Genomic DNA, 22,412 nt, shown 5'->3' with positions numbered 1-22,412 from the left:
TGACATACTGCTATTTGAACGTCTAGAATTGTCTTCTTCTTCCTTATTCATTCGTCAAAAATAGATTAAGAGCCTACTATGTTCAAGGTACTGGTAGACCCTATACGGGAAAGAAATATAGTTATACTGGACAAGTTTCCTGCCCTGAGGGAGTTTATAATGGAGAAAGTAAAATAATGGGTCCATGCAATAACTAGTCAATATAAAGCCTCAAGGAAGCAAAGGCATGAAAGTGATGTAATATTAGAGACAAGAGAATTCGTTCTAACTTTGTAAGACTGTGATGTGGGAAAATACCGAGGAGGTGATACTAAAATTTGGCTTTGACAGTCATGAAAGATTTTCACCGACAAAGACAGAAGGAAAAAAAAAAAAAAAAAAGCTAAGCAGAAAAACTGGCATAAGCAAAAACATACCTATAAGAAAATACAGTGGTAGGTGCATGGTTGTAACATCAGTAAGACAATGTGACTGAACAGAATGCCAATAATTAAAGAAAGTTTCTCCATGTCAAAGGATACAGAAGCTATGGAGGTAGCTTCTCCAAGGGAGTTAACACAACAAGTTCAAGAGGTATTGCTTCCCTGCACTCCCCAATAGCACATGAAGTTTCTACCAGATGGAAGATACTCCCCTTTTCCGTTCTTAGAGAGTTTTAAACCCTCCTGTCCAACAGTTCTTACCCCCTCACCAGGTACTAATAATAGATTTTTAAAAACAATTCCAGTACATTCCTGAGTGACAAGAGAAAAACAAAATATGAAGTATCATAAAATTGGCAATAAAGAAACTCCACTACTGGTCCTGGCTCTGCCCCTGACTCAAAAAATGACCTGTTTTCTAATCTGTAAGATAAATGGGTATAAGACTAGACAACTTTCAAAGTCTCCTCTAGCTTAAAATTCTATAAATTTACTTGGAAAAAAGGTTTAGCTATGTTTACAGGTGACTGGAGCTCAGCTGGTTTAAACCATTGTTTCCTCAACCACAAAGGCAGATGAAATTTCTACTCCACTTAATCTGTTATGAGTAATTAAATTAACAAATAACAAAACTAAGTGACTTATAAAGCTTGAACAATTTTAGCTCTATACATTAAAATATATGCCTAGCAGAGTTCCACTTCCAGTGATTGTAGGGTGACTTGTATTAGGCTAACTTTACCATACATAAAATTATAATTCTGCACAAAATACTAAAAAAAAAAACCTATTTGAAGGCAGTGGAAAGCACCAAAAGCAAGCAGAAACTGGGGGGGAAGCTGGTCCCTGAAAGAAGGGAACTGCACTGGATGAGATTTGCATTTTTATATGGCTTTTTGCTTTAGGGGCTCCTCCATTCCTTGAGATTAGTGTTCATAGTCTTGCTGGCTTAAGGAGTCAGATGATGGAGTTCAGAACTGCCAAAAACTTTTAATGGGGGCTTCCCTGGTGGCACAGTGGTTGAGGGTCTGCCTGCTGGTGCGGGGGACGCGGGTTCGAGCCCTGGTCTGGGAGGATCCCACATGCCGCGGAGAGACTGGGCCCGTGAGCCACAACTACTGAGCCTGCGCGTCTGGAGCCTGTGCTCCACAACAAGAGAGGCCACAATGGTGAGGGGCCCGCGCACCGCAATGAAGAGTGGCCTCCGCTTGCCGCAGCTGGAGGAGGCCCTCGCACGGAAGCGAGGACCCAACACAGCCAAATAAATGGATGAATAAATAAATAATAATTTTTAAAAAAATTAAAAAAAAACTTTTAATGCTAGAAAGTGAGAAGGATATCCACGAGAGAGGGAGACACAGAGGAGCCCCCAAACCTGCACGTAAACTCTGCCCAAATTCTAGATAAATAGTGCATGTATAGGAAAAACTCCAATGCATAGGAAAAACTCCAATGAGCCTGAAAGCATAAAGCAAAAAGTGGAGGAAAAAAAGCAGAGATTTCAACTGCTTTTCACAACAGGAGAAATGAACTGTAGAGACTGAATAGAATCAAGTTAAGTACCAATTAGAACATAAAGCAGTGGTGTTCAGTAGGAAATAAGAGATCACCACAACGAACTGTATACAGCTGACAATTACCAGACATGTGAAGTAACAAGAAAATGTAATCATAGGCAAAGAAAAAAAAACAATCAACAGAAACCAACTCCAAGAAAATCCTAATGTCAGGATTAGCAGACAATAGAACAACTTAGATGAAATGGACAAATTCCTTACAACACACAATTTACTCAAACTGACACAAGATGAAACAAAATCTGAATAGTCCTGTATCTATTAAATAAATTGAATGTATTATAAAAAAACTCACAAAAATGCTCCAACCCAGATGGCTTCACTGATTGCATTTTATCAAACATATAAAGAAGAAATAAAACCCATCTTTTGCAAATTCCTTCAAAATTTGAGGAGGGAATTCTCAACCTATTTTATGAGTCTACCATAACTTATGCAAAACTTGAAATGAAAATTATCAATCAGTATTCTGATAAATGTAAAAAAGGATCCTTAACAAAGTATTAGTGAATTGAAACTGGCAACATGGGACTTCCCTGGTGGCGCAGTGGTTAGAAATCCACCTGCCAATGCAGGGGACACGGGTTCGATTCCTGGTCCAGGAAGATCCCACATGCTGCAGAGCAACTAAGCCCATATCCCACAACTACTGAGCCCACATGCCACAACTATTGACGCCCGAGTGCCTAGAGCCCGTGCTCTGCACCAAGAGAAGCCACCACAATGAGAAGCCCGAGCACCGCAACAAATAGTAGCCCCCGCTCACCACAACTAGAGAAAGCCCGCACGCAGCAACGAAGACCCAACGCAGCCAAAAATAAATAAATTTAAAAAGCAAAACAAACTGGCAATATATTAAAGATCATCATGACCAAATGGGATTATTCCAGCAATGAAAGTAGTATACTATATTAACATATTAAAAGAATAATGGGAAAAATTAAATGGTAATTTCAATAGATGCCAGAAAATCTCTTGAAAAAGTTGAATACCCACTCATGATAAAAACTCTCAGCAAACTAGGGAATAGAAGGGAACTTTCTCAACCCAATAAAAGGCAGCAATGAAATCCTACAGCTAATATGATACTTAGTGGTAAAATAAATGCTTTCCCAATAAGATGAGAAATAAGGCAAAAACGTCCACTCTCACCAATTATACTCAACATTATACTAGAGGTCCTAACCAGTGAAGTAAGACCAGAAAAATTAATTAAAGGCATAAAGACTGCAAAGGAAGAAACAGAACTGTGGCTCTTTGCAGATGACTATCATCACAAAATATTTAGAGTAACTAACATTAATAAGTGAATTTAATGAGACTGTAGGATACAAAATCAATACACAAACTCAATTGTTGATTGGTAAGGTATGTAATGGCAATTTTATAATTATATAACCCTAAATGCATATGAAAGCTATTTGATGGTTCTCTCCATTTGGTTTACTTGATTAAAATTTTCAAAACAAATATATTGAAACAATAGGAAAAACAAATTTCACATTACAGCAAATACATTAAATCTCCAAGTTTCAATGCTATTAGAAAATAAATTTAATTTTTCCATGTTTCTTCTCCATTTATAACATCAATAGTCAAAGCGAGCTTCTTTAATCTACCATGTGGTTTATACAGTCACTAACACCACTACCACCGCTTTTTACTCTCTATGGAAAATGCTTGCTGCTGAGTAGTAAACAGGAAATCACACTGTCATTTTCTCTCTCCTTAATCACTTTATAATTTATTTCAAAAGTCACTTTGTGAATAAAACATGAACAAAATGCACACAAGTACATACAAGTTAAAGGAGAAGGAAAGACCCTTGGACTTAGATAAGCACCCCCAAAAATGCACACTTTGTTTTCTGTAACAACTTACAATTGACTAGATCACAACACGCGCTAAAAACATAACCGAGCCTACATTCTTCGTTACTGTGGTATATTTTGCACAGTGGGGATTAAGCTGTTTTGTGTGAAAACTCATAAACATATAAAGTTTTAGCTTAGAATCACCAAATACTAACATTCTGGTTCATCTAAGCAAACCATTTCATAGAATATAAGACAAATGTCATTCAAAGGACATAAGTACAAGGCAAAACTAGGGAAAAAGTTCTTTAAAAGCACAAGCTGGTTACACACACAAAACACAACATGAAAGTTCGATTTGTTAGATACTAATACAACAAAAAGTGTAAGCAATTAATATATCTTGCAGCATTTTCATCAATCAAAATGTTTTAACGATAAAACTACCTCTTAGATTTGTAGCAATTTCAAAACATCAAGATGATGAGTTGACTAGAAATACATTACAAATTTTAACTTGTTATCAAAGGAACTGGCTCTCTACATTAATAAGAGACTACTTAGGTTTTTAAGAAACAGTACTATTAACCAAACAAAATTTTATGAATAACAATAAACCCTTATGTAATATTATTATAATATACTTATTTCTATAATTTAAACCCTTTAAGCAGGTTAAATTTCCCATTTTATTAATACAATAAGTTTCTTAAGAGCAAATATTACTACTAAGCTCTAATGGAAACTAAGAAAGCAAAACTTTTGACATCTAGTTTAAAGATTCTTAGTTACCTAGAGTATGCCTACAGGCTGGTCTCTGAAGAAGGTAACTTAAGAAGTGTCTAATATATATGCAGATGCCTCTTATCCTGATGTGCAGTCAAAATGTGAGGTGCTCTCCTAGGACCATTAAGAAGGAAAACGCAGATAATACTACAGTTTGCAACTGACGTTTCTTTTATTGTCATTTCTAACACCAACAATACTATGTTAATGTGTTATCTCAATTAATACTCACCATTTTGCAATTGTTCCAGATAAGTACAGGAAAAAAGGTTTCACTACTGATATATCACTAATAACCGAAGTTAGGAAAGCATTTATCCTACATAATATCAGTAATTATCTTTAAGTCTTTTCTTCCTTTTCTAGGAAGATATTTACTGAAGAGCAACTTATTAACACTAAAAGTACAAATAAAATGAGATTATACCTGGATAGGAGCTAAGAACTGATTCATAAATACAGGTTTGAGAAAAAGGACTGACAGCCAAAGTAAGAACTATAAATTTTTCTATATTTATTTTACTTATAGTTTAATAGTTTAAAACCACTCCTCTACATACATTATCTCATAATGCTTACAATCACACTGTGAGGTAAAGGAGGCAGATATTATATTTATTTTCAAATGAGTATACCAAAGTTCAGGTGATAATAATCTACCCAGGGTAATAAGGAGCAAATAATAATTAATAATCTTTCAGAAGAAATTCTTTGAACCGAAATATAGCCAAACAACAAAAGACCATATAATGAAATTTGCTTGACTAAAACATAAAATTATTATTAAAATAATACTGAAAATCTCTAAAGGAATAAATTAAGAGTGGAAGAAAAAAAGAAGTCCAACTGTTTCAACTAATCCTTTCAAGAGTACAGTTAAACACTAGCATCACAAATCCTCACTCAGTGAACCTAACTTACCAAAGTATAGGGAAAACACATAAATTGTAAAAATAGAGGACACTATCTGTAACCCCAGTCTTTCATTCAGAAATATATATACAGACTAAAAGGGATCACCAGACACCTGAAGAAAACAACCACTACCAAAAAAAAAGAACCAAAATAAACAAACTGGAAGAGTTATTCAATGAGGAGAAAAAAATTAAAATGCTTTTAGTGTCCTAAGATTACAGATTATATTATATACGTAAAATAAGAGCAGGTGACTATGAACTAGAAGGAATTCCCAGAAATATAAAGTAAAAGCTGAGGTAAATAATTCAATAAAGGGCAAGAAGAGTCAAGGAAATCTCTCAGAACAAAGAGAAAAAACAAAGACATTAAAAAAAAAAAGAAAAACTTCAAAACAGAGTATTGGTATAGAAGCTCTAGGAAAAAAACATGAAAGAATACAGAGAACATAGAAGGGAAAAAATAATGAAAGAAATACAGACATTTCTCAGAACTGAAGAACAGCCCACATTTTCAAAGGATCCACCAAATGCTTTATAGGATAAATTAAAAAGGACTATAACTCATCCTCCTTAAAGGACATTTCAAACATGGTGTTGACAAGCACCCAAACACATTCTTTCTGAAAACGGTACTTCAGGAAGTACTCCAGAAAACCACAAAATAAATCCAAAACAAAAAGAAGAAAGACATGAGAGCTAAGAAAGCACTTTTCCAAGAATGCAATTAAATAATGATATTAGCTAAGCATCATACTCAGAAAAAAGTCAGTTCACATTAGAACTTCAACAAACAGTATGATTAAAAAGCTAGATAACCAAGTGATATGATGAAGAAGGCACACCCTCTTCTACCAACAGGGGGAAAATGTAGTAATTATAAAATCTCAGAAAAAAGTTATATGCCAAACTAGAAGCCAGATTAAAGTATGGGATGATCTTGAGTACCAAGAGAGTATAAAAATCCATCTATTCAATCCAAAAATGGGCAGAAGACCTAAATAGACATTTCTCCAAAGAAGATATACAGATTGCCAACAAACACATGAAAGAATGCTCAACATCATTAATCATTAGAGAAATGCAAATCAAAACTACAATGAGATATCATCTCACACCGGTCAGAATGGCCATCATCAAAAAATCTATAAACAACAAATGCTGGAGAGGGTGTGGAGAAAAGGGAACCAACCCTCTTGCACTGTTGGTGGGAATGTAAACTGATACACCCACTATGGAGAACAGTATGGAGGTTCCTTAAAAAACTAAAAATAGAACTACCATACGACCCAGCAATCCCACTACTGGGCATATACCCTGAGAAAACCATAATTCAAAAAGAGTCATGTACCAAAATGTTCATTGCAGCTCTATTTACAATAGCCAGGACATGAGAGCAACCTAAGTGTCCATCATCGGATGAATGGATAAAGAACATGTGGCACATATATACAATGGAATATCACTCAGCCATAAAAAGGAACGAAACTGAGTTATTTGTAGTGAGGTGGATGGACCTAGAGACTGTCATACAGAGTGAAGTAAGTCAGAAAGAGAAAAACAAATACCGTATGGTAACGCATATATATGGAATCTAAAAATAAAAATAAAAAAAAAGAAAATGGTCAGAAGAACCTAGGGGCAAGACAGGAATAAAGATGCAGACCTACTAGAGAATGGACTTGAGGATACGGGGAGGGGGAAGGGTAAGCTGGGACAAAGTGAGAAAGTGGCATGGACATATATACACTACCAAACGTAAAATAGATAGCTAGTGGGAAGCAGCCACATAGCACAGGGAGATCAGCTCGGTGCTTTGTGACCACCTAGAGGGGTGGGAGAGGGAGGGTGGGAGGGAGGGAGATGCAAGAGGGAAGAGCTATGGGGACATATGTATATGTATAACTGATTCACTTTGGTATAAAGCAGAAACTGACACACCATTGTAAAGCAATTATACTCTAATAAAGATGTTTAAAAAAAATCCATTTATTCTCTATGGATCCCATCATACTACTCTGTTTAGCAGTATTACGTACATAATCATAATATGGATTAATGCTTTTCAGAAGCAGCAAATATAACTATTATAAACCTTAAAAATATAAAATCAATGTTACAGTTGACATAAAATGGGAAGGGAATGTGGAATTCAAGGGAAAGATTGTGAGGGGTACTAATTTTCCTCAACTTATAAAGTGGCAAGTTTATACTTTCTATAATTAACGGTGCAAGTGCTAGAAGTTTAACCACAAACACCAAAAAATAAACAAATATCAATAAAAGGAAGAAGGGAGAGAATAGGTATTAAAAGTTAAAATTCTTCATTTTTTCACAATGAAGATATACTAGATTACTTAAGATTCATCAAAAACAATGTTTAGCATATTATATATAAAACTGGGATAATAATCAGCAGAAGAATTAAAAATAGAAAAGGTCTCTCTGAGGAAAGAAACTAGTTGGAAGAGGTAGAGTTACTTTTCATTCTATACCTTGCGTACTATTCAAATTCTTATGCTTATATGACTATTACTTCCCAAAATACACACACACACACACACACACACACACACACACACACACTCATTACAATCCCCATTCACTAAATAATTCAGGAAAAACACTGAGAAATTCTTTTTCATATTTCTGTATGCCATGCACTATACACCAAACTTCTATTTTGGTATTTCATACAAGACACGATTAATTAAATAAGACTCAAGAACCACCCTAAATCCTTGATAAAATGTGGTGATAGTAATAGCTTACATTTGTGTTAGAACTGCCAAAACACAGCCACACCCACTATCTCATTTAATCCTCACAACAGTCTTGTGAGAGCAAATTTTTGAGATTAATAAAGTAAAACTCCAAAAGGTTTAAGTGATTTATTTGCCAGCCCCCCCAAAAAAAATAGGAAAAATAATATAAATGTAATGGACAAGTTAAAAAAATTTTAAAATAACTTTCATACAGCACTGAAATGTGAAAATGCTTTCCAAATTTATTATATAAGAATAACATGAGAAAAATTAAACTTAACAGTACGAATAGCCACTTTGGAAAACAGTTTAGCAGTTTTTATAAACATACACTTACCATATGACTCAGTAATCTCATTCTTAGGTTAATACCCAAGAAAAATGAAAACACATCACACAAAGACGTGCACTCAAATGATCACAGCAGCTTTATTCACAACAGCCAAAAACTAGAAACAACCCAAGTGTCCACCAACTGGTAAACAGATAAACTGTGGTATGTCCAGATAGTGGAATACCACTCAACAAGAAAAAGGAACAAATTAATGATATATACAACAACATGGATGGATCTTTAAAGTATTACGCTATGTGAAAGTAACCAGACACAAAGGACTACATATTCTATGATCCTACTTATATGAAATTCTAGAAAAGCAGAATTATAGTAACAGCAAATCAGTGGTTGCCAGAGTTCAGGGAAGAGGACTGACTGTGTAGGGGAATGAGGGAACTTGCTGGGATGATAGAAATGTTCTATATCATGATTTTAGGGTTTGTTACACTAGTGTATAAATTCAGCAAAATTCAGCAAAGTAAAAATTGGTGGATTAAAATTGGTGAATTTTATTGTATGTAAATTACAACTCAATAAGGCCGATTTTTAAAAACTCATTAACACATAATCATATTTAACTATTGACAACAGCTTTTTAGCCTAAGTATTAACTACAGAACTTCAAAGAATATTAAAAATCACTAAATTATTAAGAGGTAACTTTTAACCAGAAAATAGATATACAAGAACTTAAAAGCTCTGAGAATGTAACCATCTTCATCCTACTGAATTTGGCCATGTGGATAAACAGTAGTTGCCTGGCAACTAATCTAAACTCTAGTCTAGATTTCTAATAAACACACTGACTACATTAGCAGGTGATCTCATGGAGGATAAACTAAGCTTTACATTGAAGAGTTCCTTTAGTATTAAAAAATAATAATGCATTTGAATTATTTATCTAAAGTATTTATCTAAATAACTTTAAGAAATAAGTAATAATTATTATTAACCAGAAATAATAAAAGTAGATCATGAAAAATTAAAATATGAAATTAAACATACACACACACACACACGCACACACACACACAATCCCTTTCCTCATTCGGTCTTTTACTTTAGGACTTTACTTATCTAACTATGGGATTACTGAATCCATGAGTTTGTGAGTGAATCCTTCCTCTTTACTACTTTAAGCCCTTTCCCTGCCACCGCCCAAACTGGCTTAATATAATTGAATATTTTTATTTATATATTTACATGTCTTTAAATGCATACAAGTTAGATACTTTTCTAGATATTAAATCATTCTAAAGACAGCTCTCTGGATTGTAGAATCTGTGGACAATACAGAAAAATACAACATGAACTTTCTGTAACATCCATGCACACAACATACCAGAAAGCCTAACCTTCTTGATTATAAATGATCAAAGTCAAGAATTACAAAGAATTCCTAAATAACAAGCAAATTCCTAACACATATGTTAAATATCGTTTCTATCTTAGTGGACATAGTATGTCACAGTTTACTTTGTTAACAGCATCAGAAAAAAATATCAACTTCCAGGACACCACTTAGTGTTAGCACACTTACCAACCACATTATTTTCAGTTTTGTTGAACACTTACCCCTCTTCTGAACCCAACCTTCTTTCACAATGGTAACATCGCTCATGATGGCGCCCCTCTGAGCCCCCAACTTGGAGAAAAGGTACTTTGTGATACCAGCTTTGGGGTTTGGATTCTCTGCTGCTGCTGCCCTTCCCACTCTCTAGTGATGACTCAGCCTGGAAGGAAGTATTGAAGAAAGAATTTCTTTTTTTTCCATTCTTGCAACTCACATAGCAATAACAAACAACTAATTCTTTGTAAATGTCTTCAACTGGCCTGACCTCACATAAAAGTCTAGCTCTTCAAACTGGGGAACTTATTTATTAAGTAGTTTTATAATGAATGCACTTCCCTGGTCTTGTGACAGAACTTCAAAGGACAGTGAAACTTTTAACCTACGAGGTTGCAACAAAAAAAAGTCTTAAGAAAACCACTGTCACACCTACACAAATAATACAGAAAATTTCCTTGGTAATGTGTGTTTGAGGTAAAAAGGGAAGAGAATGAAAGTGAGGTGGACTAAAAGTAAATCTTCATGTAGGTCTAGTTTCAAAATCTCAGTAAATTTAGAAATAGTATGGCAAAGCAATTGTGAATGTTTTTAATTGCTGGATTTTATGTAGAAAACAATGTGCTAAGTAACTAACATTTATCTATGCTTACTCTGCCTTGTTCCAAGAAATATTTTAGGTAGATTACAATAAATAAAATATTATAAATAATATAAAATCAATTATTTTTTAAAGTAGATGAAGTGAAACAAAGGGAATATGAAAGTGGGAAAAAGTATGGAGTATTCAGGACATGTCAAGAACTATTAGAGGTGCTTACATCTATTATACAATTAACTCCATTTCATAGATGGGAAAACTGAGGCTCACAGAGATTAAGTGGCTGATTTCAACACAGCTAATGAATGATGGCACCAAGATCTGAACCTAATCTACCTGATTCCAGAGACTGCATTCTTATTGACTTAAGATAAAAAGAAGCCAGAGTAAAAATCTACATATTTGTGAAAGATGGACCACAAATTTAACTTGAAGCTTTCAGGAAGCAATACAAATAAGGAAATACAATCAGTTTCAATATTTACAGTATCCATAAATATTTTTAAAAAGAAAAAAAGAAGTTGTTCATAAGGAAACAATTTGTTCTAGGACAAAAATCTGAAATTTAACCCATAGGTCTTCATAAGATACCTTGTAGTGTAATAAACAAAAGTCCTCAAAAATATCCTCACATATATACAGCAATGAACTTTACTGGCTATTTCTTATTGTCCCTCTCAATCTAAAAAGGAAAGTGCCAAGATAAAACTGAATTAAAGCATTTTCACAGAAAGGGACCAAAAAACGTGACACAGGAACCCAGGCATAAATTTTAGATAACCAGAAAAATGGATGTATGGACTATATAACTATACTATTTTCTCAAATATGGTTTTAATAAATAGTGCACAGGAGTAAGTTCAAGGTTAGACTTCCTAGCTAGTACTGAAATGAATTACACTTCTTTTTCCAATGCAAATTAAGTACAGAGCCTAATCATTTAGCAGTCAGGAATTAAGACTACCATTCTCTTAAGAAAGACTGACAAAGTTTATGTGGCTGAATAGAAGACCACCCCACTCATGTGCCATGGGGCTGAGGGCAGCAACTACAGGCTGGACCAAGACTGTCCTCAAAATCATTCAGGTCTGCTACTGTACAGAATCAAAAGGAATATTAGAATCTCGGTGTATTTTCCCAAAATATGTTTGACAGAATATGAAGAGAAATTCCAGAAAAATAAGAAGAAAAAGAGGGTTAAAAAAAGAAAAAAAAATCATTTGGTCAAGTAAGTTCGCGAAATTCTATAAACCACGTCTTTCTCTTGAAACATCACTATTACCATATTAAAGGTACAAAATATATAATGTATAACCTTATTTATCTCAGCAAATCCTAAACTTACTTGAACACCCAGGGCTTTTTTTTTTCCTTTAGTAACATGTATTGAAATCCAGGGGAACACACTGTGAAAAACAGCCATAGGAAATGGCCACATAATTCAGGACAAGACCCATTTCACCATTAAAAACAGGCAAAAAACAAAAACAAAAAAGCTTTCAGTAAAGAATCAAAACATCATTTTAATTTGATTTCTGTAACTTCCTGAAGAACTCAACATGGTCAACTGGCTACTTAATACGAAGCTAGATAACTGAAAGGGTTAACTCTTTATACAACATAAATAATTACAATTAACCCTTGAACAACAGGGGTTTGAACTGTGCAGGTCCATTTATACATGGATTTTTTTTTCAATAAATACAGTTCCTGCATTTTCATTTTACAGATCTTTAAACTAAGTGTGGGGAAAAGTTTGTGTTCAGTTAGAGACCACAATATGTAGAATCAAAAGAACTAAAGTTTGAATCCTTATTTTATCCAAACTGTTTCAGCTTCCTGCCCTTGGATAAATCATTTATCAATTCCTTTGTTTTTGAGATAGAGATAGCAGTAGGCAGATTTTTGACACTGGGGTTGGGGTGAGAGAAGCAACCCACCCCAGTACTGGTCAAGAGTCAACTGTATAAGGAAGTTAAATTATTAGGGACACTAGTGCAAAATGATGTCTTTAGAAGAACTGCACTTAGACCTTCTCTTTGGTAGTACTTACAGCAAGAGGCCTCACATCTATTAAGCCATTCCTGGTTTCTGACTATAAAATTGTATACTCTGGGTAAATGAAAATTCGTATCTTAATATCCTTGGGATTGGAAAAGGAAGAGATCAGCGACCAACACTTAGTAATAAACAAAAAATAATACACATCCAATAAACATATATAGAATATTTTCCTATTAAAATAATTTGTATTATAATACCCTTATATAAAACACTAGAAAAACAAAAGTATTTTCAAAATTGATTCTATTTTTTTTAAGTGGACATTTCATTGATAGAATCTTAAAGCTAGAAAGCTAGAAGGGACCCTCTTTTACAGCTGAGGAAACAGAAGTCAAGACAGATGAAGTGGCTTGCCCAACGTCATACAGCTACTTTATAAGAGAATCAAGACCACAAAAACAGGTACACACTTTCCACTAGCACTGCCTCTTCAGGACAAAACAATATATTGAAATATTCAGATCAACCCAAAATCAAAGAATTTTGTTTTATAAAGAAACTGTTTCCAAAAACTAGTTTTTTAGATAAAGATGTTTATCAGTGCCTATACATTTAAACTTTTTAAATGCATATTAAATCAACAGGACAAAATTTATCATCTTCCACAGGGCCAGTGAACCAGGCACTACAGAGATGGCTTTATCCATTTTGCACATTAAAATGTTACCAAATTCCACCCATATTCATAGTTTTCAGCTTTAAAACTGCTCTGGGCCACCTCTGGCTAAAATGATACATTATTTGAACACAATTTGAAAGACGTTCAAAGGTATACTACCCTAGGATTATGATCAATAAGCTAGAAGTAAACGTTGTCTTTAGTATAGAACCAATGCTACTGACGCTCAAGCAGTAAACCATACTCTTTGATCTACTTTTCCTACAGTGGCAACACTCTTTGCACCAAGTCAAATACACTCTCCCACTCAGTCCTCCATGTTATTAAAAACACTAATCTGCTAAATGACGGGCTGTACTTTAGGCATTTAATCTGCTTCCTAAGGTAGAGTCCTACAGTCCTAACTTCTTTAGAAATGTGTCCTATCCAATGAGCTGTAAGAAACAAAATTTGGTTTATTTTTCTTTTAAACCTATTGCATTAAACATTCATTGCTGGGTAATCTCATGTTTCCCATTCTTATAAAAAATTTCATACAAAATTCTTAGTAGATTCAATTTATAATTTACACAAAGCAGTTACACTAAAAGTATTTTCATACAAAATTATCTGAGAATTTGATAATGATAATAGTTACATTTGAATGTCATTTTACAATTTACAAAACATTTTCACATCTTTTACCTCATTCAATAGCATTATTATTTAGTAAAGCAATTTAATGCTGCCTGGCACATAAGAGATGCTCAACAAATATGGAATAAATGAATGAATGGATGAGTGAAAGAACAAAGATGCAGATTTAGATACCTAATAAAGACGAAGCAAATTAATATTGTTAAGTCGACAGAGAATGGTATGAAGCCGTGGTAAAAACAAACCTGAACTTAAACATTACGGAAGCACCTAAAAAAAATAATTAAAGTTGAAATAAATATTCTTCCCTATTCATTAAAGTATTTTTCCTATAGACCTCCATTAATTTTAAGGCCTAACACACACTAAAATTATCCTTTTTTCTCGACATTTTTTGACTCTTTTTGTTGAGATGGTGAAGTTTCAATTCCCAAACAAATCAAGCATCAACACTGCCCAAAATTATCCACTATGGGAGGAAAAAGGGAAAGAATGGGATATTTTCTTCATGATACTTTTAAGAATTTTTAAAAGATATCTGTTTACTTACAGCAGCCAACTATTCAATTTTAAGCAATAAAGTTCTTCAAACATGTTTAAAATATCATTCGCACAAGAAAACGTTTTATATATATATACACATATATGTTCATTCAGTCAATAAAGATGTATTGGTTATCTACTCTGTGACAAGAACTATAATTGAGTATACAGGGGGCAAGCAAAACTAAGTATTTCAAAAATCTTTTCCAAACCTATAATTTATTATCAAAGTGCTTTCACACACATTTTCTCATTTAACTCTAAAACAAATTTGTGCAGTAGCTATCACATCTACAATTTTGAACCTAAGAAGACCATAACCAATCAATAACGACATTATTTCCTCACAGCTACCATAACAAGTTAGTGACAAGTAACTTCTTCCATCAGTTTGTTGTGCTTTCTACAAAGTAACACAATATGAGCTCTCAAAAACATGTACAACATTTGTGAATAGTTCTGAAGTTTTTTCTGTAACAAATTATATTTCAGAAGTCCAGTAAAGCATGTTTTCAAATAAATTAAAAATTAAATATAACTACTGCATCACAAACGAAATTATAATAGAAGACTAAAAGTAGGTTGACATAAAGTTAAAAAGCACCCCCAGCAATTCTATTTTATAAAGAGCAAAATTCATAGGTTAATAATTTCCTGTATGTTAATTTCTAAGTTAAAAGCCATGATACAAATCTATAATACAACCTTCTATAAACTACTATACATTTGGCTATAATTAATACTATGTAGAATATACTTGCTCTGCACCCACATTTTTTATATACTTTAGATACGCTAGCCAAACTAAAGTAATGAAGAACTGATATCCAAATACAATAGAAAGTTGCTACTTTGAAAAACAAATGATGGTCAAGGGTAACCATGGTGTAATTCTATGATATTTACTGATTTTAAGAAATAGGTAAAACTAATATATGCCATAATAAATGCATAAGGCTAATGAAACTTTTAAAAGGATTTGAGGGAAAGGAAAAATAGTGGAGTGGAAGGGAAATTCAAGGTAACCTGATCTCCACTTCAAATAACTCTAAGCCAGTCTGTCCTTTTAAGAGTTGTTATCCTGCTAAAAACATATCATATAGGGAAGTGAACCATACAAACTATATACTTTGGATACCTTTCCTCTCTTCAGACTACAATACACTTTGTGGATTTTCTTTAAACTCTTTCTATATAGATATCTTCACTGTTTCACACTACAGGAAAATACCTGAATAAGCAAAGGCAAGATTTCTAACTTTCACACAAAATACCAGTTATTCTAAATTGCCAATTCTTAAAAATCAGCTTTATAAACTTTGAAATATGTATACAAAACCATAAAGCATTTTCCCCCTCTTCCCTACCCCTGTTTAGGGCATTTGCATGCCATTTCAACCAACACATCCATTATTAATCGAGTAAAAAAAAGCAACTCGTGCTGGGTGATATATTTAATATTCTAATTTGAAACAACTACGAAAATGCTTATTGGATTCCTCTGGCTCACCTACACCACTTAACAAGCTACTGACAAATTCACCCCTACATTTCTCACGTAAAATGTGGCTTGTCTCTATTTGAAAGCACTTACGTAACAACACACGGACAGGTTGAGGGTTGCTACTAAAACAATCTTAGTTGCACAGTTGGCCACATTTTTCCAATACACCTGTAAAATCCTTCTAAAATCTGACTCGGGGACCTCCCTGATTATAAAACAAAAAGAATCCACACGCACAAAAATGCCATTAATCAGCCTGACAGATTTTAATCCTGATTAAACTGAAAGTTAACCAGTAGGTATGGAATCCTGTAACAAAGTTCATTACGATGGTGCATTAGAAAGAGCACAGGACAGGACAAGAAACTTGGGTCCCTATTCCCAACTCTGCCCGGCCCAGAGTAATGCTGTATAAGGTCCTTTAATTCTCTGTGCCTCAGTTTCCTTAGCCATAAAAATAAAAGTATAGCATTAGATGAACTCTAAATAGCTCTTATTTATGATTCTTCAAGTTTAAAGCTACTGAGTATCTATTTCACTTATAGATGGCATCTTAGGTGATAGTATCCTGATTATACACGGTTCCTGTCCTCAAAAGGTTAATATATAGTTGAGAAGATAAAACATTCAAACATCAATTCCACTCAGACAAAATTTGGACTAAATTCCACTACAGGCAAAAATACCATCTTCCTCCCCCTCTCATCCCCTAGACTCCCAAATATAGTCAGAGGCTTTTTCAATTAACATGGAGAAAAAAAATTCTCATTTGAAAATCTCCCAGTGATTTCTTCCAATAATTTTTTTTTACTTTTCCCTCTGAATATTAGCAAAATATACCCATTTAAAAGTGTGAAATATCTGTAATTGGTGACAAATAAATATAAACAGAGTATTGAAAAGAACTAAAAAACAAATCTACAGGTCAAGAAGCATACACTAATTTACCTATCGACTACTATTTGAAGATTTCCTGGCAAAGGAAATGTTTACATCTAACATGTTCAAAGACTATGGTGCTACAATAAAACATGTAAACATCTGTGGCATTTAATTCAGCATTTGAAAGAAATGAAATGAAAAAAAAAGTTACGGATCAGTCAATATGTTTTTTTACTATATTATCTTGATTTCTATGGAAATTTTACTGTACAAGTTTATTGAAATTTAGCATTGTCATTGTGAATTCTAATAATAGGTACAAACAGATTAGGACAAACACTGAAAGAAAAAGTGTTTCAAAATAAATAAAGTTAAAATGAAACAAATTTTTACAATACCAGAAAAAGTATTTTCTCCTGTGAAAATCACTTTCAAAAGTGTAACAGGCTATTGTGAAGATTAAATGCATTTACACATGTTAAGCACATATAACAGTACCTGGCACATGCAAGCACTCATCAGGCACTGGCTAGCGTTAACTCTAAATTGAATGTAGCTCTATCATACATAAAAGACCATGATAAAACATGTAAGTTAACATCAGGTGATTCAGATGATTCAGGCAACTACAGAAAAGTACATGGTGTATGAAACGAACATTTAGAATTCTGATGCGCACTCTGAAACCTGGAGTAAAAAACAAATTTTTAATAATTTAAATAATCTAACACAAATCTACAAAAATTAATCATGTGCATTAATTTATATTAACTTAAAAATAAAAATGCAAGTCAAATTACACGACTGATTTGGTCAAAATGAAATGGTTTCTTTTTCTGTCTTGCATCTTATGTTAGTCATATATTCTTATGTTAAATATTTTTTAGTGCTTGAAACTTAATCACACTATAAAGACTAGATCCTATCAAATCATGCTAAAAATCCAATTAACACATCATTAACAATTGCCTTATCTTCCCAAGGGTGAATTACAGTACTAAAAGATATAACAACAAAAGAAAGTATAGCCATCTTTTCATAAAAATATGCAAAGTTTAAGTAAATTCCAAACTTCCACAAAATTAATTTGTAAAACCAGTTCCTCTTTTTAAAGAAAACTAAGTAGTTGAAAATTTCCATTGAATTTTTTGTAAGAATGTCTCATGTTTAAATAGAAAGCTAGAGTTTAAAAAACCTTAAATCCTTACTTTGCACAAGACTCTATGCTAAGTACATGTGTCCCATATGTTTAACGAAAACATGTTTAGATTTGCAGTGATTCTGAAAACAAATTCACCGTCTAATAGTAGTGATCTTCTGGATGAAATGTAAATAGTAAAAGTTTTTAATCAAATCAGTCCCTACCACACAGTTCACACTCTAATATTTGTTGAATGAATGAATGAATGAAATCTTATTGAAAATATTTTACAGCCATTTAAGTTACATAAACAAAAACATCCAAAGCAATATTCTGACATACAGAACTTAAACTAAGAGTCAAAGTAAAAATTAATTTTAAGTTGGAAAACAATTCACTAAAGTAATCATTACAGAAAGGCTAAAAGTAGGAGACAAAATGAATACAAATAACAGTTTCAAAAATTTTTTTACAGAATTACTTTAGACATTATTTTTCAAACACTCTAAGAAAACATACTACATACTGCAAATACACAGTACAAACATAAAACTAAAACTTTACATTCACCTAACTTCCAATGTTGTCTCATTCGTGTGATATATGCACTTCCCTCACTTTAAAATTAAAAGCTCAAACCAATCAAAGATATTGGGGTAAACCCTAGTGAGAAAAACAAAAAACAGGTCTTCAGATACAATCTCACTGGTGAACTTTCAAAGTCAAGACTATGTATCAGCAAAGGAAAAAAAAAATCTACAGTCCTGACTTCTATCTTGCAAATAATTGTGCATCCTGTCATATACCTTAAAACTAGTAATACTAATAAGTAGATATTCCAATAAAAGATGTTTTCACGTTTTAGACAACCACCTCCTGTAATATTCCTATTCATTTACACATATTTCGCCATGACAAGTTCAGAAGACAGAGTTTCCTACACCGTCTTTAGGGAATTCTTCCTCCTTTGGCTTTTTCAACTATTTTCCAACAATGTATAACCTAATTTAGTGACTTTCCATCAAAAACAAAGCCCAGTAGTTGTCTAATGATTTACAGTCCACTAAAAGATATTACATGACCATGCTTTACCAAAGATGGAACATACATCTAAATTGATGATTTGAGGCAGTTGCCAACGTATTAACTACAAAAAAAGTCACTATTCCACATTCTTTAGCTTCATGATGAACTAAAAAAGTGTGAACATTTTATTGACACGAGTAATTAACATAGATATCTGGGTTTCACTGTTGAATTTCTACTTGGAAACGTTATCCATTACAAACTACTGGGCTTTCAACCAATTACCACACTGGTGAAACGTGTTGGTTTTATTTTCATAACATTATTTTGATGGAAGAAACGTGAGTGTCCCAGCCTTGACTTAATGGGTAAACATTTCCTCTGCTTTCAGAAGATAAACAGTAAATACCGGTATTGAAAACAGGGCCCCAAAGAAATTCAATCTAACCTAACTGTAGATTCCCGGGAAATCCCAAACAAGGGGTGACCCCGCCTAGGAGTCAGGGTGAACACAGCAACCAGCTCCGCTTCAACTTTGGGCTCGGAAGGGCCCCACTAGCATCATGGCTGATGCAGACCGATGCGCAGGAGAAGGAGGTGGACGAGGAAGAGGCTGGTTTGTTTACTTGCAGCCAGAGCCGCCGCCGCCGCCGCCGCCGCCGCCGCCGCCAGCAGCGACAGCATCACTGGATCCGCCAAAGCCAGCATCTTCCGTACATTTCTATTCTTAGCACACAACTCCGGAGCGGATCAAAACCCCACTACTATTAAAAACACAGACAAGCACGTTCCCCACCTCCCACACACCCCCACCCCACCAGGGCCGTCTCTTCCTGTGCGCCGGCGGCGGGGTGGGGGGGGGTGGAGAACAAGACCCCGGGGAGCCGTCGCATCCCTGCCTTCCCCCACCCACGCGCACACAGCCCCCTCCCCCACCCAAACGCCCTGACACAGGCGCTCCCCGCGTTACATAACCCCGCCGCCACCCCAGGCCGAGCGGGCCCCCTCCCCTAGCCGCCGGCCGGCGAGGAGGGTGAGCGGGCTGGATCGAGAGTGGCGCAGAGACCAGAGGCGCCGGGCCCGGGCGGCCCAGACCCGGACCGCATCGCTAGGCCAGGAACACCCTCCCAGGCCCCCGCGCACCGCCGCCTCAGCTTCCCTCAGCAAAGTGAGGGGTGCGGTCCGTCCGCGCCGGGCATCCCCGGCCTCCGCACCCGCATCCCAACCCCAGCCCCCGGCGACCCAGCCCCCGCCCACGCCCCCGGCGCGGTAACAAGCCGGACGCCCCCACCTCATTTACCCACCGCCAACCCCGCCCGAGGGGGGCCCGGAGGGAGAACAGGAGCGGCGGGGAGAGGGCGAGAGTGGGGGGCGGTGGCTGTTACCTGCAAAGGCGGCGGCGGCGGCCCCGCAGCTGCTCGGGCGGCGGCGGAGGATGGAGCCGGGGGGCGGGGGGAGGAGAGGGGGCGACTCGGGGGTCCCCCTCCCTCCTCCTCCCCTCCTGTCCTCCCCCCACCCCGCAGAGCCTCTGGCCCCCCTGGAGCCGGTGTGGCCGGCGGGAGGGCAGGCGGCGGGCTGCAGGGGAGGGAGGGAGGGAGCCGGCCGGGCCGCGGAGCTGGAGCGGGAGGAGGCGGCGGCGGCGGCGGCGGCGGCGGCGGCAGCGGCGGCGGCGGCGGCGGCGGGAGGAGGGAGGCGGCGGGGGGAGGGGGCGGAGACTCTACGTGGGAATCGGATCTCGGCTACAAATTCAATTCATCACCAGAAAACTCCGCTCGGGCGGGGGCCGGGTCGCGCCGGCGAGGCGAGGCGGCGGCGGGTGGAGGCTCTGGGCCCTGGCGGCCTGGCGCGGGTCGGGGGTCTGCGGCCTCCTCTCGGGCCGCGCCCCGCTGGGGGGCCCGCCGCCGCCTCCCCGCCCCCTCCTCCCTATGGGGCCGCCGCTGATCAGCTCTCGCCACCGCCGCCGCCGCAGGCTTGTTGTTGACTTTGAGGAAAACTCCTGACGTCAGGGGCTGGCGCACGGCGACTGGCGGGAGCTGCTTCCCCGCGTCCCCAGCCGGCCCGCCGCCTCTGCCCCCTCCCCGCGGTCCCCCGTCCGCGGGCTTCCCCGCGCCCCCAAGCCCGCGGCGGCCCGCGCCCCTTCTCCTCTCGCGAGAACACGCCCCCCCCTTCTCCCCAGCCGAAGCCGGGAGCGGGGCGTCGTTCCTGGGCGGGAAGTTGTGGGTTTTCCCCGCGCCCTCGTGGCGCGCTGCGGGCACCCGAGGCCCGGGAGGGGAGGCTCTTCTGCCTAACGCGCGCAGCCGGGCCCGGGGCTTTTCCTCCCGCCCGCCGCAGCTCCAAGGAGGTCAGGCGGGCGCGTGAGGGGCCCGGACCTGAGGCCCCAGAGATGGGCGGTGCCCTGGGGGGGCGCGCCCCGGAAAGCTTGGAGCCGGGCGGGAACCGACCCCACCCCTCTGCACCTCAGAGGTCAGTCCAGAGTCTGACACCTTTCCTGACTCCTAGGAGACCTTATCGTCCAGTCTAGAACACCTCTTTCGGAAGAGCCATCCCTGGGCTTCCTGTAAGCAATCACCACACATAGTGTACGGCTTGCAGTAGCATCGTAATTCAACCTTAAAATTTCACACTTTTTAGAGACAGTAGTTTTCATTGACTTTGGGGAAGCCATGATGTATTGCATTCACTACGAAGATAGCATTTCTTTCTTTTGAAGTTCATGGCTTCTGAGGATATTTGCAATGGAAACACTTTTTTTTTTTCAAAATGGCCAATTTTTTTTTTTTTAACTCTACATCATACTCCATAAAGTTATAAAAGAAGTTCACTTTTTCTGACACCATGTATTGTTGCTTCTGGAACACTTTGAAAAAACCGTATTATTTCGCCACGTGGCTCTAACCTTGATGGTGTACCTGTTATTTCTCCCAATGCAAGAGTCTTGTTAGCTTGTTAGTGCTGTTAGCTTCTTTCTGTAGAAGGAGTGATTCCTTCCGACGCGCACTTCCTACTCTTACCATGTCCTGACAACATTGGGATGGTAGTCATTCTTTTACACTATATCCCTGGTATTTATACAGGGAGTCGTATTTATACATCTATGTCCACATCTTTTATGAAATGCACATCTATTGGGATTGTGGACAGGAATATGAAACCTAATAAAAAAAGAAAGCGCTTTTTAAGTCGATTTTCTCCATTTGTAAGGGAAGCACTTCTC

At 37.2% G+C, this 22,412-nt stretch overlaps 1 protein-coding gene across 2 annotated transcripts in view; it reads right to left on the bottom strand.

The window, feature by feature from the left end:
* The window catches only part of AKT3 (AKT serine/threonine kinase 3), a 392,608-nt gene extending 371,340 nt beyond the window's left edge, over positions 1 to 21,268 (bottom strand). Inside the window, exons 1-2 of one of the 2 annotated variants that reach the window (XM_057550146.1) lie at positions 20,584 to 21,268; positions 10,191 to 10,348 (exon numbers count right to left, since the gene is read on the bottom strand). In XM_057550146.1, coding sequence (XP_057406129.1) covers positions 10,191 to 10,236 — 46 coding nt within the window. In that variant the 5' untranslated portion in view covers positions 10,237 to 10,348; positions 20,584 to 21,268. Of the gene's footprint in view, positions 1 to 10,190; positions 10,349 to 20,583 lie in introns of those variants that run through there. The other variant, XM_057550151.1, reaches the window with a different exon arrangement.
* Between the last annotated feature and the right edge of the window lie 1,144 nt (positions 21,269 to 22,412).

Source organism: Balaenoptera acutorostrata, chromosome 1 (genome assembly GCF_949987535.1).
Source record: "Balaenoptera acutorostrata chromosome 1, mBalAcu1.1, whole genome shotgun sequence".
Lineage (NCBI taxonomy): Eukaryota > Metazoa > Chordata > Mammalia > Artiodactyla > Balaenopteridae > Balaenoptera > Balaenoptera acutorostrata.
The sequence above is the reverse complement of the archived record's forward strand: the minus strand, read 5'-3'. Positions and strand labels throughout refer to the sequence as shown.